This window comes from Ciona robusta, chromosome 7 (genome assembly GCF_009617815.1).
Source record: "Ciona robusta chromosome 7, ASM961781v2".
NCBI lineage: Eukaryota > Metazoa > Chordata > Ascidiacea > Phlebobranchia > Cionidae > Ciona > Ciona robusta.
Window position 1 is genome coordinate 7,324,996 of NC_143241.1, and position 14,669 is coordinate 7,339,664.

At 33.1% G+C, this 14,669-nt stretch overlaps 3 protein-coding genes across 3 annotated transcripts; 1 reads left to right on the top strand and 2 right to left on the bottom strand.

Moving 5' to 3' along the window:
* The first annotated feature begins 27 nt into the window (after window positions 1-27).
* LOC149734335 (optineurin-like) lies at window positions 28-7,236 on the top strand. Its single transcript, XM_089881912.1, has 14 exons — window positions 28-177; window positions 659-777; window positions 1,500-1,596; window positions 1,981-2,093; window positions 2,381-2,483; window positions 2,927-3,075; window positions 3,484-3,553; window positions 3,820-3,917; window positions 4,201-4,279; window positions 4,690-4,821; window positions 5,258-5,362; window positions 5,712-5,786; window positions 6,111-6,203; window positions 6,626-7,236. Exons 1-14 carry the CDS (start codon window positions 142-144, stop codon window positions 6,692-6,694), a joined length of 1,338 nt encoding a protein of 445 aa, XP_089738038.1. The 5' UTR covers window positions 28-141; the 3' UTR covers window positions 6,695-7,236.
* On the bottom strand, window positions 6,554-9,021 carry LOC149734336 (platelet-activating factor acetylhydrolase 2, cytoplasmic-like). The gene has a single exon (XM_089881911.1). The coding sequence runs from the start codon at window positions 9,019-9,021 to the stop codon at window positions 7,666-7,668; it is 1,356 nt and encodes a 451-aa protein (XP_089738037.1). The 3' UTR covers window positions 6,554-7,665.
* LOC149734337 (platelet-activating factor acetylhydrolase 2, cytoplasmic-like) lies at window positions 8,929-14,526 on the bottom strand. Its single transcript, XM_089881276.1, has 3 exons — window positions 14,327-14,526; window positions 12,730-12,745; window positions 8,929-10,619 (listed from the first exon to the last, which is right to left on the bottom strand). Exons 1-3 carry the CDS (start codon window positions 14,524-14,526, stop codon window positions 9,474-9,476), a joined length of 1,362 nt encoding a protein of 453 aa, XP_089737402.1. The 3' UTR covers window positions 8,929-9,473.
* Between the last annotated feature and the right edge of the window lie 143 nt (window positions 14,527-14,669).

Here is a 14,669-nt window from a genome sequence, read left to right on the forward strand (position 1 = left end):
AAGCAGTGTACAGGATAATAACGCTACGTTTCTGCTTTAGCGTAATACCTATTTTTAGTTACTCTTTTTACTTTCATTGCTTACAGAGTTATTTAATCGCTTTATTTATCGTTTAAAATATTATATTGAGAAAAATTCGAGATGTCCACTCAGAGTTTATCGTCATACGACCCAGACGTGAGTTTTGTTTAACTTTTTATGGGATTACTTAAGTTAATGTAAAACTAAAAATAATAGAGGTAACCTGTTAGTTGGTGCTTAGATGTGTGTTTATGTTTGGTGCTAGTGAAGACTGAAGAATCCCCCCCTACGTTTAACTACTGTCCCTGAATACCAACCTCTAACACTTCCCACCAGCCCAATCTGTAATGTACCGGAGGATTCTTCACTAGTGCCGCTTAATCTGTAAAGACACAAAAGGCTCTTTACTATATTACGTGTTACAACGATTTTCGATGCCCCAAGAATTATTGAGTTATATTCATGATAACTTCTAAGCGGGCACAAGGTATATAAACCAAAACACCCGTATTTAAAGGACTTTCATTTTTTCCGTCACGCTAGGTGTTACGCCGAGTTTACCTCAATAAGTTACATATCGACTGTCATTACCTTGCCACGTAGAGATTACTAATTAACATTCGATCATTACTTGCAGCAACTAACAAGTGGAACGTACATGGGGTTGCCTCTACCATCCACTATGTTAAACTCAATGCTAAGTCAACTACTGGATAACCTTATAACTGGGAACCAGGACCTAAAACAAACTATCAAGTAAGTGCATGTTTTTTGTTACACTGTAAAGAAAATATAGATTTTTTAAAGTTTCAAGTGGTACCCTAGTTAAATAATTGGATTTCGAAGTAAAAGTGTCGCTACTGTCACATATTAGAATTTGTATTTTCTTGAGTCACAGTTAAAATTGATTATCGGGCAAATGCAATACATATATATTTTGGCTCAGTTTGTTTGTATAGACACTCAACAGCAAGGTAAACCTTTGGTGCTAAAGTGTATGATGTTACCCTGTTTCAAAAGTTTTACTCCTAATGTTCTGTAAATATTGTTTGTTTTATACGTGTCTGTGGGTTCTGTTAATATGCAAATGCGGTGGTGAATTTAGCTTTAAATTTGATGTTTGCTTGGTACATATATGTACAGTTTTATAATAAAGTCCTATCCATACTTTTGTTATTACATTTGTAAATGTTTTTAATATGTAAATTAAAATAAAACAGAAAAGAAATTGTGAATTTAGCCCCTTTTTTGCACAATATAAACATAACCTAAATTTATGTGAATAAGGTCAAATCTTATATATTGTATTTCTTACATACTTTTTAGTAGTGTATTATACTATGCAAATCAATTTTTATATATTTCCAATCAACCAGTTTTATGCATATATATATTTATTTAAATACTGGCCCATTTTTTAAAACCAAACTTTTATGTTGTATTTTTCACTTCACAAATCTTTTCCAAATAATTCCCAGAGTCAACAATGAAGAATTGTATTCGAAATGTGAGTCATTGTTAAAATGGAAGAGAGACGTTGATGATAAAGTAAAGAAACTGTTCGATACCTGTGACGTAAGTTGTTTGGTTTACATCATTATAAAATTAAACCATGTTTTTATAGCTGTAGGTGCGAGTAGGTGTGTTGTTTAGATGATGTTTGAATCACATATATATAGTTTAGTTTTGACGTAAACACCTGTTGTGAGATTGAACTTATTGTTTACAGATTTGAGTATTTACCTGCAGTTATATGTCTAAGATCAAATTTGGTGGTGATAGTATATCTAGATTGTAGGCTTGTAGAACCCTGGGTGTTGGGGTAATAGACTTACATCCTAGGTCTCAGGTGTGCCCTGACTGCCCTCCCAAAGACCTTATCCCCGCCCCCATATAGAATAGAATCTCTATTATTGAGTGTTTATAAACTGTAAGTACTTACTTAACTATGTATAACAGAGAGCTCGAGTTAAAGTGCAAAGCATGAAGGAACAGAACGCATTACTGCTTGGTGAAAACACACGACTAAAAATACAATTAGAACAACCAACTAATAAACCAGCAGAAAATGGGTAAGTTTGTAACACTAACACACATATAAGACCACTGCTGGTGTTGCTTGTAACCAATTATTTAGACTTATTTCATAGAAATGGCATCAAAATAGCCGTGCATTGTAAAAAGTTTGGCCGTCTTCACAGAACTAATTGTTTTTTACTGTATCGTAATGGTTCTAACTAATATGTTGAGGCTCACGACTCATGAGATACTTGGATTTTTTTGGTGTGTCTGTTTGCAGCACATCAACACTTTTCAAATTTTGTTTTTAATTGTTCCCTAACACTTTATTACATCACAGTGAGGTTGATGATGTCACAGAGGAACAAATGGTTGGAAATAGAATGGAAGAAACGCAAAGAAGATACATGCAAGTAGTCGGCAGTATTGAGAATCAATTAAAGGTGAAAAAATCATTCTTCTTTTGTAAAAAAGTCCCCTAGAAACAGCATACCGGCGTTTCAACATCCTATAGTTTAGCTGTACTAATTATATGGACATCTAAGGACACGGTAAAGCTGTTTTAGGCTGAAAACTGGGATGCTGAAAGAAAAACATGAAATGTTACACCTTTGTTTTAAAAGTTTAGGTTGTTGTACCACCTCATGCACCCCAGAAATATACTTGTTTAGTAACAAAGTTCCTCTTATAGCATACCAACATTTCAAGGTTCTATAATTTAGCAGCCAAGTAAACTTTAGCTGTGCTGGGTTATATGGTCATAATTGAATCACTATCCCGGACACCCTTAAGGTTACATCAATACCATGCAATATGTTATCAGATTCAATTATCTTATTGGTATACTGACATTGGTATTTTGATATTTTTTAATGCTTTGTCATAGGAGGTAATGGCAGAACGAGACACACTAAAACAAAGTTGTTTAAAACTTCGTAACGACAACCAGACGTTGCAAAGCACGATACAAAGTGATCGGATACAACTCGAGCAACTACATCAGATGCATGAGGATAAACAGTTGCTAGTGAACAGGTAGATACATATTTTGCGCTGTTGACTGTCATTTACCCTGATGAAGACGACCTTTATTGAATGTCAAATTGTCTTATGCGGATAAATGTCAAGATCTAGAAACAATGTAATATTCCTGGGTTTTAGAAATATATATATACTTTATTTAAAACAACATTTCAACTGCCATTGCCTGACTTATTCATGTGAATTACCATCTTCATTATATTGTGAAGTTAATTTGTATAATGAGACACTCTGTCACTTATTTTACATTCTGCAACATTTGTTTATAAGGATAAAACTAGCGTTTTTCTCTTTATAATTAAGTGTCAAAGTGTAAAGTTATAAGTGGCATTTACCTTATAGTATTAATACCATAATAAAACAAACAGATTATACCCTTATACAAAATTCCCTCTTTTTTAGAATTAATGGTTTAGAAAATGACATCGAACTGTATAAACGAAGACATGCAGATTCTGAGAAAACAGAGAAAGTAAGTTTGAAAACATTAATCGTGGGATTCAAATATATTTTCATAATATTTTCTTATGTTAATTTATTAATTTGTTTTATGTTTATTACTCATTAACAATGCTGCATGAGGGTTATTATATATATTGTGCACTGCAAGTATAGGTTTATATTGTTAATTTCACATATAAAATGGTTTAAAAAATTTATTACAAATCTTTATTTTTTTTTTAAAGTCCATTTATTTATTTAATATGTAAGTTGTAATTTAGACTTTATATTCTTCAGGAGTTAAAACGACAATTCCATTCTCTCGTTGAAGAAAACAAAGTCTTTCAAAAACAAGGGTTGGATTTAAAACTTCAAAATGATGCTGCGAGAAAAGAGTAAGCTATGTAACACTGTAAATGGTGTGCGAACACAGGGTGGCAGGGTGGGCAGGCAGATTTGGAATTCTCTGCACTGTGTTTGGCTTGAACCAGTGGCGAGGCAAGATTGGATTTTAGGGGTGCCCCCCTTTTTTTTAAAAAAAGTTTAAACTTAAAGGTATATTTAGTACAGTGTTATTTACCATCTATTCCAACTTTTTAGTATTGACAAACTAAAAGCCCGAAAATTGCACCAACATGTATTTTATGTTTGAAACTCAATGTTTATTGTTTTCCACAGAATAAATGACCTAGGAATAATAATCAGTCATAAAAACGATCAAGTACAACAAGTTGAAAAGGAAAAACAAAATCTTCAGGTATTTTTCATAATATAAAATTAATAACATATGGATAATTTTGTTGGAATTATAATTTAGTATTTATTTCTGATTTAACAGAGCTTCAGTAAACAATTTTTCAAAAAAAAGATTAACAAAACCTTAGAATTTGATATTTAAAGACAGCCAATATTCATAATTTCATACTTTAACTTAAATTTGTTTTTATTTTGTGCTTTTACATTTTAGCGCATGCATTATTAAAAACTATATATATATAACTTTATATTTAAAACAAATACACCATTGCTGCCTAACATAATATACCTCATTTTCTAAATTAACTCTTACGGAATTTATTTTAACGCCTTATACAGATCACTTCATTGGGGTAAATGTCATTAAACACAAGTATTTTGATATTTATAAGTTTGTTATTCATTTTCTAGGAAGCAAAAGACAAAATCATTTCTAAGCAAAAAAATGAAGTTGAAGAAAAATGTCGTGCAATTGATGATTTGTTCGAAGAGTACAATAATGTGCGGGAACAGAAAGATCGACTTACCGCAGAACACGCTTTGGTAAGAAAGGATGTTACTTTAATGGTGTATCATTGTACCTTATGCTTACTGTTACTGTAAAGTTATGACACAGGCATTTTTATGTTTATGACATGGGTGTCTTTTTATACACCAGACACACATGGTGTATTCATACACCTCATGCTCACTGTCTAGTTATAACATCGGTGTTTTCTTATACATCGAACACATATGGTGTATTCATACACCTCATGCTCACTGTTGAGTTATAACATGGGTGTCTTCTTATACACCAGACAGACATGGTAAATTCATACACCTCATGCTCACTGTTGAGTTAAAACACGCGAGTTTTCTTATACACCAGACAAACATGGTGTATTATACACCTTATGCTCACCGTCAATTTTTAACGTCTGTATCTTTATGCACCTCATATTTTTGCTTAGTTCTAACACACATCCTTATATTACAGTGGAAAAGTCAGCGTTCCGAATATGATAATGTTTACGCTCAACTTATCTGTGCAGAGGAATCTTTGCAGAAGAAAGATCGAGAAATCAAAGAACTCGGTGAACAGGTTGGTTTTATAGCTTTAATCTCAGGTGCTTGGGCTCCAGATTAAAAAGCTTATTTGCGGGGTGGAGGAACATTTATTACAATATTTGTTGCTTTAATTTTTGTCTTAAAATTTTTTTCTCAAGTTTACCTTAATGTTTGCGCTAATTTTGAAGGTTTAATCCAGCAGTATTGATTACAAAGGTCATTTCTTTCAATGTGGCTGGGGCTTGGGTAGTCACCTAATTGCTATTGTTCCAACCGAGTGGTCACTAATGGGTTCCAGGTCACATAACAACGCACATTGTAGAACCTCCCAGCATATTCTATTTCAGTATTTGACATAATAACAATTTGTTTGTGTATTTCAGGTTAAAAAAGAAGGAAAAGAAACTTTGATGAAAATGAAAAAGTTGGAAGAAAATGTCTCGTTTTTCAAAGCACAGGTTCCAACATTCGTTGCAATAAATTGTGTTATAAAGTTTTTTGCCAGAAGATGGATTATATATAGTAGGGTGGGGGGGAAAACGAGACTCCTTTAGCAAATAATATCCAAATATCCTAATTGTGTTTTAAACAATTAACAACAGTCTATGTGAATCTCAAAGGAGAGGGTTTTATAATTCTTTGAATGTTTTTTGTTTACAATCAAATGGCACGAAAAACAAACAAATAAAAGAGTCAGTTTATTCTTATACACCGAACACATCTGAAGTAGATGATTAATAGTGCGATGTACTTTATATATTTGCTGACATTGTAATATTAAGGCGGATGTATTTCGGCAAGATTTCCTCATTGAAAGGGAGGATAGGGGGAAACTGCACGACACAAATCTGCAGCTGCAAGCTTCGTTATACGAGGTAAGGGTTATAATTGAATATGTTCGATAAGGTAGCGTCTATTTTAACAGATTAGTGTATGGCGTGTAACACTATTTATTTAAATATTGTGCAATTTACATGTGGCATTGGATGGTAGTAACTTCTTTTTCACCTACTGATTTAGTAGAACCAAATCTGACAATATATAGTAGGGTGGGGGACATATATAGTACTCTATGTTTCGAATGGCGAAATACTGGATACACTCTGTCTACATTTTTTTCATACCAGATAAGCCATTGAAAGATTATTCACATTATGCCTGGTCCCAAAAGTGACAGAATATTTAATTAATCACCACATCGAACTATAAAACTGATATGAAAAAATATAGTGGATTTCGATGTTTTTATTATGTATGGTAGCAGAACTAACAGAATATTTGCATTTATTTGACACAGAAAGAACGAATTGTAGATCAGTTGAAGAATCAGCTTGAACAGTACAGATATGATGCAATGAGAAGATAATAATAGTGGTAATGGTGGTGGACTTTCGGTGTTTTTCGGCTATGGGGTGGGTGGTATACCATTTCTATGTTTGTTGGTATACTATTTCTATAAACTGCCCAACATTTTTAACATTATTTTAAGAAAAGCTTATTTTTTGTGTTATGTTGATGTACTATTTCTATGTTTCATTGGTATACTATTTCTATGAACTGCAGATAATTTTTAACAATATTTTGCAGAAGCCCATTTTGGCAGATTTCTATGTTATTATACTATTTCTATGAAAAAGATAAATTTAAAAAACATTGTATAATGTTGGGTTCGCAAGAGAGACTTTTAAACCTATTGTTATGCAAGCTAGTTGAATATTAATTTAAAGCTGCATAATTAGTACAACTGTATTTTAAATAACTTTTAAAATTTAGAAATGCTACTTCATAAAAATTAGCAAGTCTTCGCCTTTTAAAAACTGCAGTGTCAGTAATTTTGTTTTTCTTCAATTTTTCTTATTAAAAGTATGCTTGCGTAAGTGGTTAAATACTAAGTTGGCAACATTGAAAGATTTTGAGTGTAATTATTGCGAGAGAATAGTTAAAGAAACGCTGCATACAAGTAGCTGGAAACACTGGCAACATTTGCAGTAATGCCAGGTTGAATTCAAGTGCTTATACACAAGATGCAAGGTGTAATGATTTCGTTACTATAGTTCTGTTGGGTAAGATGGGTACCGTTAGGTCCTTAATTTCTTAATCATGTTTTTAACAATTAACAATGCTCTTTTAGAGTTTTGCAATAATGTTATGATCATGTGAATATTCTTTGTTTAATATCAAAAGAGAGTAAAACCTGGACCGTCTTACCCCTACCCTACTATACAGACAATTGCAATAGTGCTTCTCTATAAAGTCAGAAAGGTTTGGAAACCCGTAATTTTTATCTTAAATTAAACTAGAAGGGGTTTATAGGCCTATTGCAGGAAAAAAAAAACTTCATAATTTGTTTTTCTTCAATTCCCTCAACGCTTCTTTTGATTCTTCAATCTTGCTCTCATCCAGTTTAAGATTTGATCCTTTGATAATGCCATCCTCATTTTCTTGGATCAAACTCTCCAAGTCTCTTCCGAACTCAAGTCCGAGATGTTTTCCGATAAAAGCGCGGACTATTTCGTTGTTCAGTTTCGCGACTCCTACAGGATCTGCCGTTCCTGAGATTCCAATTGACTTTGAGAAGAAGTGGGATCGTAATAACAAAGGAAAGTCACACTGTGAGTGGTGGGAAGTTCCGACAAGGGTTATTATTTCTCTTTGAGCTTCTATATTGAAAGTGTTTGAATCTAATTTCCGCATTTTTGCAACATTCGACGGCCATTGGAAAGTTTCAGTGTTGATGAAAAGAAATGGGACAGGGTTAATGGTCGCGTACATTGTTTTATCAAGAGGATACATCCAAGAGTCTAACCCAATTCCGACTTTAAATCGTTCATCCATTGATAATGCAGCAACTGCCGTACCCCCTCCAAAAGAATGTCCCAAAACTGCACATTTTTCGAGGTCGAGGGCATTTTTGAATTGATGTAGATTCTCATTTCCTTCAACAGTTTCCAAATTACCTTCGTTCAAAAGTTGCAGAATGTCAAGAGTTTTACAGCATTCTGCCGCTCGATGGCGCACTTGTTTGTTCCGACACTCATGCTCTGCAGGTTCCCCTCCACTAACTTTGTGAAATGGGAGCCATTTTTTCTCAACAACTTTTTCAGAATCCCCACTTTCCAGGTTTACTTTCTCTTCTAAATAATAAGTTGCAGAAGCCGATTTATCTGAATGCTCAATGGAAGCAACCAGTGTTCCATACGAGGCTAGATCAGTGCATACATTACTATATGTTGTGCGTATACCACCTAGGCCATGGGAAAACAAAACTACCGGCAGTTTTTGGACACTTTTTGGCATCTGAAGATCGCCGTTCCAACTTACAGGTATCCTTGTACTTGAGAAAAACCATCGGAACAACCACGAGAATGAAGGTATGTTAACAAAACTTGTGAATCCACTAGCGTACTCCTTGCATGGTAGCCATAGTGGGTTTTCACTAGAAACTGCCTCTTGTGGTTTGGTTGGGTAATACAAACGAAATAAACAACGGTCTTCCCCACATTTTGTGCTGACGTCGAAACAACCAACGGAATACGGCCCCGAGGGCTTGGGTAATACTCTAGTCATTCGAATTTTACACAGCTGTTTAATCTTTACCTCTAACTGTATATAGTTATTATTTATTCCCCAATTGCTGTATACATGAAACAAGTTTGTTAGTAAAAATAACATTGTAGGTAACTCGCAGAGCATAATGTTAGCAGTGCAAAATAACAAAAAAGCATGACATCACAATGAGGTATGTTGTGTTACATACAACATTATGATGTAATACAGGAGGTACACGGTTACATAATTATAAAGGTGTTAGCATTTTGTAAAAGCAAGGTATATTGTTAATGCGAGGTAACGTTACAAAATAAAACCTGAAAACACCGGCAATATAAGGTTCACTACATAGGGCAACCAAATGGCATCGTATCTTAATGCATATATTAAAGAATTTAAAAATATGCTGTGTAAAACATTCTTAGTGCAATAGCTGATTGTGATAATGAAGTTTTAGTGAAGAAGAGAAAAATAGTGCAAGGATTTGTAAAACTATATATTCATGCTGAAGAGTGTTCTCTGGATGCATCAATGGAGAATTCTTAATTATAATAAAGCTTTTTTTTGCTTCTTGGACGAATGTTTTATTTCTTTTTTTAGAGTTCATTTCGTTTCAATTCTCTCAACGCTTCTTTTGATTCCTCAATCTTGCTTTCATCCAGTTTAAGATTTGATCCTCTGATAATGCCATCCTCATTTTCTTGGATCAAGCTCTCCAAGTCTCTTCCGAACTCAAGTCCGAGATGTTTTCCGATAAAAGCGCGGACTATCTCGTTGTTTAGTTTCGCGACTCCAAGAGGTTCTGCTGTTCCTGTGAAATGAATAAGCTTTGCAATAAAACGAGACTTTACAAAAAGAGCAAAGTCAGTCTGAGACAAATGAGAGGTTCCAGCCAACGTGATAATTTTTCTCTCCGCTTCTATGTCAAAGGTGTCCGAATCCAATTTTCTCATGTCTTCAACACTTTCAGCCCATTGGTAATTCTCGCTGTTGATGAACAGAAAAGGAACAGATTTGATGTTGGTGTAGATCTTCTGATCAAGAGGATACATCCAAGAGTCTAACCCAATTCCGACTTTAAATCGTTCATCCATTGATAATGCAGCAACTGCCGTTCCCCCTCCAAAAGAATGTCCCAGAACTGCACATTTTTCGAGGTCGAGAGCATTTTTGAACTGATGAAGGTTCTCATTTCCTTCAACAGTTTTCAAATTGCCTTCGTTCAAAAGTTGCAGAGTGTCCAGAATTTTGCAACATTCTGCCGCTCGGTGGCGCACTTGTTTGTTTCGATGTTCTTGCTCAGCAGGCTCCCCTCCACTTACCCTATGGTATTGAAGCCATTTCTTTTCCACTATTTTCTCACCCACTTCGTTTTCCTTTTCTTCGAAATAATAAGTTGCAGAAGCCGATTTATCTGAATGCTCAATGGAAGCAACCAGTGTTCCATACGAGGCTAGATCAGTGCATACATTACTGCAAGTAGTTTTGTTGCAGGCCAGGCCATGGGAAAGCAAAACTACTGGCAGCTTGTCAACACTTTTTGGCATCTGCAGATCGCCATTCCAGGCCACAGGTATCCGTAACCCGGAAAAGAACCATCCAAAAAGTCGGGACAACGAAGGTATTTTCACCAAGGTGATCCTAGAATACAGATAATGTAGCGGCCATTTTCGATACCTTCTACTGGTGCCACCAACATAAAATTTGGACACTGTACTAACTAGACCCCAGCGGTACCGATTCTGAAATCAAAAATTTAAAATTCGAAAAAATATTAATTATGAATATTAATATTCGTCATAAAAACATATTTATAGAATTTTCGCACGCACCAGCTTTGAATATGTTGTAGCGCTACTTAATAGCTACAAAATGAAACATTTTTTTCTTCAAAAAAATGGGGGCTTGGGTATGAAATATTAAAAAGTATGACCATAACTTGAATCATATAAATATCAAATTTTCAATTTTTTTTGCAAAAATATAACTTACGCATACATCTATGTTGGTCACTAACATATCATTCCCATTAAAAAAATAATTAATTTTATTTTTTTTTTTAATTATGAATATTAATATTCGTCATAAAAACATATTTATAGAATTTTCGCACGCACCAGCTTGGAATATGTTATAGCGCTACGTAATAGCTACAAAATGAAACATTAATTTCTTCAAAAAAATGGGGGCTTGGGTTCAGAATACAGACAAGTATGAGTCAAATATCTCAAATCATATAAATATTAAATTTTCTAAAAATATTCGCGAAAATATAGCTCACGCATACATCTATGTTGGTCACTAACATATCATTCCCATTAAAAAAATATTTAATTTCAACTTTTTTTTAATTATGAATATTAATATTCGTCATAAAAACATATTTATAGAATTTTCGCACGCACCAGCTTGGAATATGTTATAGCGCTACGTAATAGCTACAAAATGAAACATTAATTTTTTCAAAAAAATGGGGGCTTGGGTTCAGAATACAGACAAGTATGAGTCAAATATCTCAAATCATATGAATATTAAATTTTCTAAAAATATTCGCGAAAATATAACTCACGCATACATCTATGTAGGTCACTAACATATCATTCCCATTAAAAAAATAATTAATTTTATTTTTTTTTTTAATTATGAATATTAATATTCGTCATAAAAACATATTTATAGAATTTTTGCACGCACCAGCTTGGAATATGTTATAGCGCTACGTAATAGCTACAAAATGAAACATTAATTTTTTCAAAAAAATGGGGGCTTGGGTTCAGAATACAGACAAGTATGAGTCAAATATCTCAAATCATATGAATATTAAATTTTCTAAAAATATTCGCGAAAATATAACTCACGCATACATCTATGTAGGTCACTAAGATGTCATTCCCATTTAAAAAAATAATTAATTTTATTTTTTTTTTAAATTATGAATATTAATATTCGTCATAAAAACATATTTATAGAATTTTCGCACGCACCAGCTTGGAATATGTTATAGCGCTACGTAATAGCTACAAAATGAAACATTAATTTCTTCAAAAAAATGGGGGCTTGGGTTCAGAATACAGACAAGTATGAGTCATAACTATAATTCCTTGTTCATATATTTTATTTGTACGAACGCTAAAATTATATGCGCATAAATTGACGTAAATGTCATTCACAAAAATAAATAAATGCGGAAAAGTTTATGTACTGCACCACGGTTCTTTTTATACAAGTTTTATTCACCAAAACACCCAAAGATTTTTCAATATGGCTATTAACATACGTCATAAAAGCATAGTAATACCATCTTGTTTCAAATTAAAATCGGAAATCTAATAGTTCCACTAAATAACTAAAAAGTAAGACATTAATTTCCTTAACTTGGTGCGGGGATGGGTGTCAAATATTGTGAAGAATATTCGTATAACTTATGTCACTTTACCGTTTATTGACTTTTTTTATTCAAAATTAAAAAACAAAAGTTGTTTTTGTAACTAAACATTTGTTTTGCAATAACATGTTGTTGTTGTTGTTGTTGTTCTAAGTGCAAGACATGGCTCCATTTTGACTGCGTCGCTGAGGAAATACCTAGTGAGGCTAAACGTATCGACGTTAAATGGTTTTGTATCAATTGTTCTGAATAATTTGTTTACTGCCTAACTATGTGTTTTCAGTTATATTCTACAGGTATCCGACGATGATCAACGAACAGACAACGAGGAGATCACTAAATCTTTGGTCACTATTCCTCACATTTTACTCTTCTATTAATTCTGCATCGTATCAGTTTGTAGAATAATAGAAGAGTAAAGTGTTTGGAATACAACTGCACAAAACTCCTTTCCTGGTGGAACTTACCAACAACGTTAAAACTCTATAAATGCCAAAGATGAAAACATTCGCCAATTTAAATAACGGAGGTGCAAAGATTATCGTGAAGGCGATAGCGACCTTGAGCCTCTACTTCTAAAACAAACTAATTTATCAGCCTTCCTTTAGTTAGTCCATTCATTGTCGTCTGATACAATTGGATCGAGCATATCAATTAAAGACCCTAATCTTAGAGGCTTCAAGAACAAAAAACCTTTTGTATTAATTGAAACAAATAAATTAAATTCTCGATGTTTTTATACTTACGTACGGATAGGATAAAGTAAATCGTGCGGCAGTCGAAGACTTTATTTAAATTCAAAGCATCACATTTGAATGTACGTATTTACTGTTTATTATATTATTTTTTATTATATGTATAATTTTTGCGTTCGTGCAAATAAAATATATGAACAAGGAATTATAGTTATGACTCATACTTGTCTGTATTCTGAACCCAAGCCCGCATTTTTTTGAAGAAATGAAAGTTTCATTTTGTAGCTAATACGTAGCGCTATAACATATTTAAAGCTGGTTCGTGCGAAAATTCTATAAATATGTTTTTATGACGAATATTAATGTTCATAATTTAAAAAAAATTCAAACTAATTATTTTTTGACAGAAATGACATCTTAGTGACCTACATAGATGTATGTGTAAGTTATATTTTCGCAAAAAAATCGAAAATTTGATATTTATATGATTTGAGTTATGACCATACTTGTTTGTATTCTGAACCCAAGCCCCCATTTTTTTGAAGAAATTAATGTTTCATTTTGTAGCTAATACGTAGCGCTATAACATATTCCAAGCTGGTGCGTGCGAAAATTCTATAAATATGTTTTTATGACGAATATTAATATTCATAATTAAAAAAAAATTAAAATTAATTATTTTTTTAATGGGAATGATATGTTAGTGACCTACATAGATGTATGCGTGAGCTATATTTTCGCGAATATTTTTAGAAAATTTAATATTTATATGATTTGAGATATTTGACTCATACTTGTCTGTATTCTGAACCCAAGCCCCCATTTTTTTGAAGAAATTAATGTTTCATTTTGTAGCTATTACGTAGCGCTATAACATATTCCAAGCTGGTGCGTGCGAAAATTCTATAAATATGTTTTTATGACGAATATTAATATTCATAATTAAAAAAAAATTAAAATTAATTATTTTTTTAATGGGAATGGTATGTTAGTGACCAACATAGATGTATGCGTAAGTTATATTTGTGCAAAAAAATTTGAAAATTTGATATTTATATGATTCAAGTTATGGTCATACTTTTTAATATTTCATACCCAAGCCCCCATTTTTTCGAAAAAATTAATGTTTCATTTTGTAGCTATTAAGTAGCGCTACAACATATTCAAAGCTGGTGCGTGCGAAAATTCTATAAATATGTTTTTATGACGAATATTAATATTCATAATTAATATTTTTTCGAATTTTAAATTTTTGATTTAAGAATCGGTACCGCTGGGGTCTAATTAGTACAGTGTCCAAATTTTAGGTTGGTGGCACCAGTAGAAGGTATCGAAAATGGCCGCTAGAATATCTGTATTCTAGGATCACCTTGGTGGTATTTTCATAACGTTCGTGAAGCCTGCAGCGTATTCGTGGCATGGAAACCATAACGGGCCTTCAGTAACCGCCGGATCGAATTGTTTGGTCGGGTAATACATACGAAATAAGCAACGGTCTTCACCATATTTTGTTGTTATGTCAAAACTGCCAACTTGAAACGGTCCAGATGGTTTGGGCAACTGTCTCATTTTCGCACGATTCTTAACAATGCTGAATAGGTTGTTGATAATTTAGCGAACGTACTCGTAAGTTTAAAACTTTGTAATGAACACATTTCTGCTGCTACTGCGTATTTATTCGCAAAATAGCCACGTAGCCTAACGTTAGTATT

Coding starts and splice junctions, on each gene's coding strand:
- LOC149734335 (XM_089881912.1), top strand. CDS start 142: ATGTCCACTCAGAGTTTATCGTCATACGACCCAGAC. Junction 778..1,499: donor GACCTAAAACAAACTATCAA/GTAAGTGCATGT, acceptor AATAATTCCCAG/AGTCAACAATGAAGAATTGT. Junction 2,094..2,380: donor AATAAACCAGCAGAAAATGG/GTAAGTTTGTAA, acceptor ATTACATCACAG/TGAGGTTGATGATGTCACAG.
- LOC149734337 (XM_089881276.1), bottom strand. CDS start 14,526: ATGAGACAGTTGCCCAAACCATCTGGACCGTTTCAAGTTGGCAGTTTT.
- LOC149734336 (XM_089881911.1), bottom strand. CDS start 9,021: ATGCTCTGCGAGTTACCTACAATGTTATTTTTACTAACAAACTTGTTT.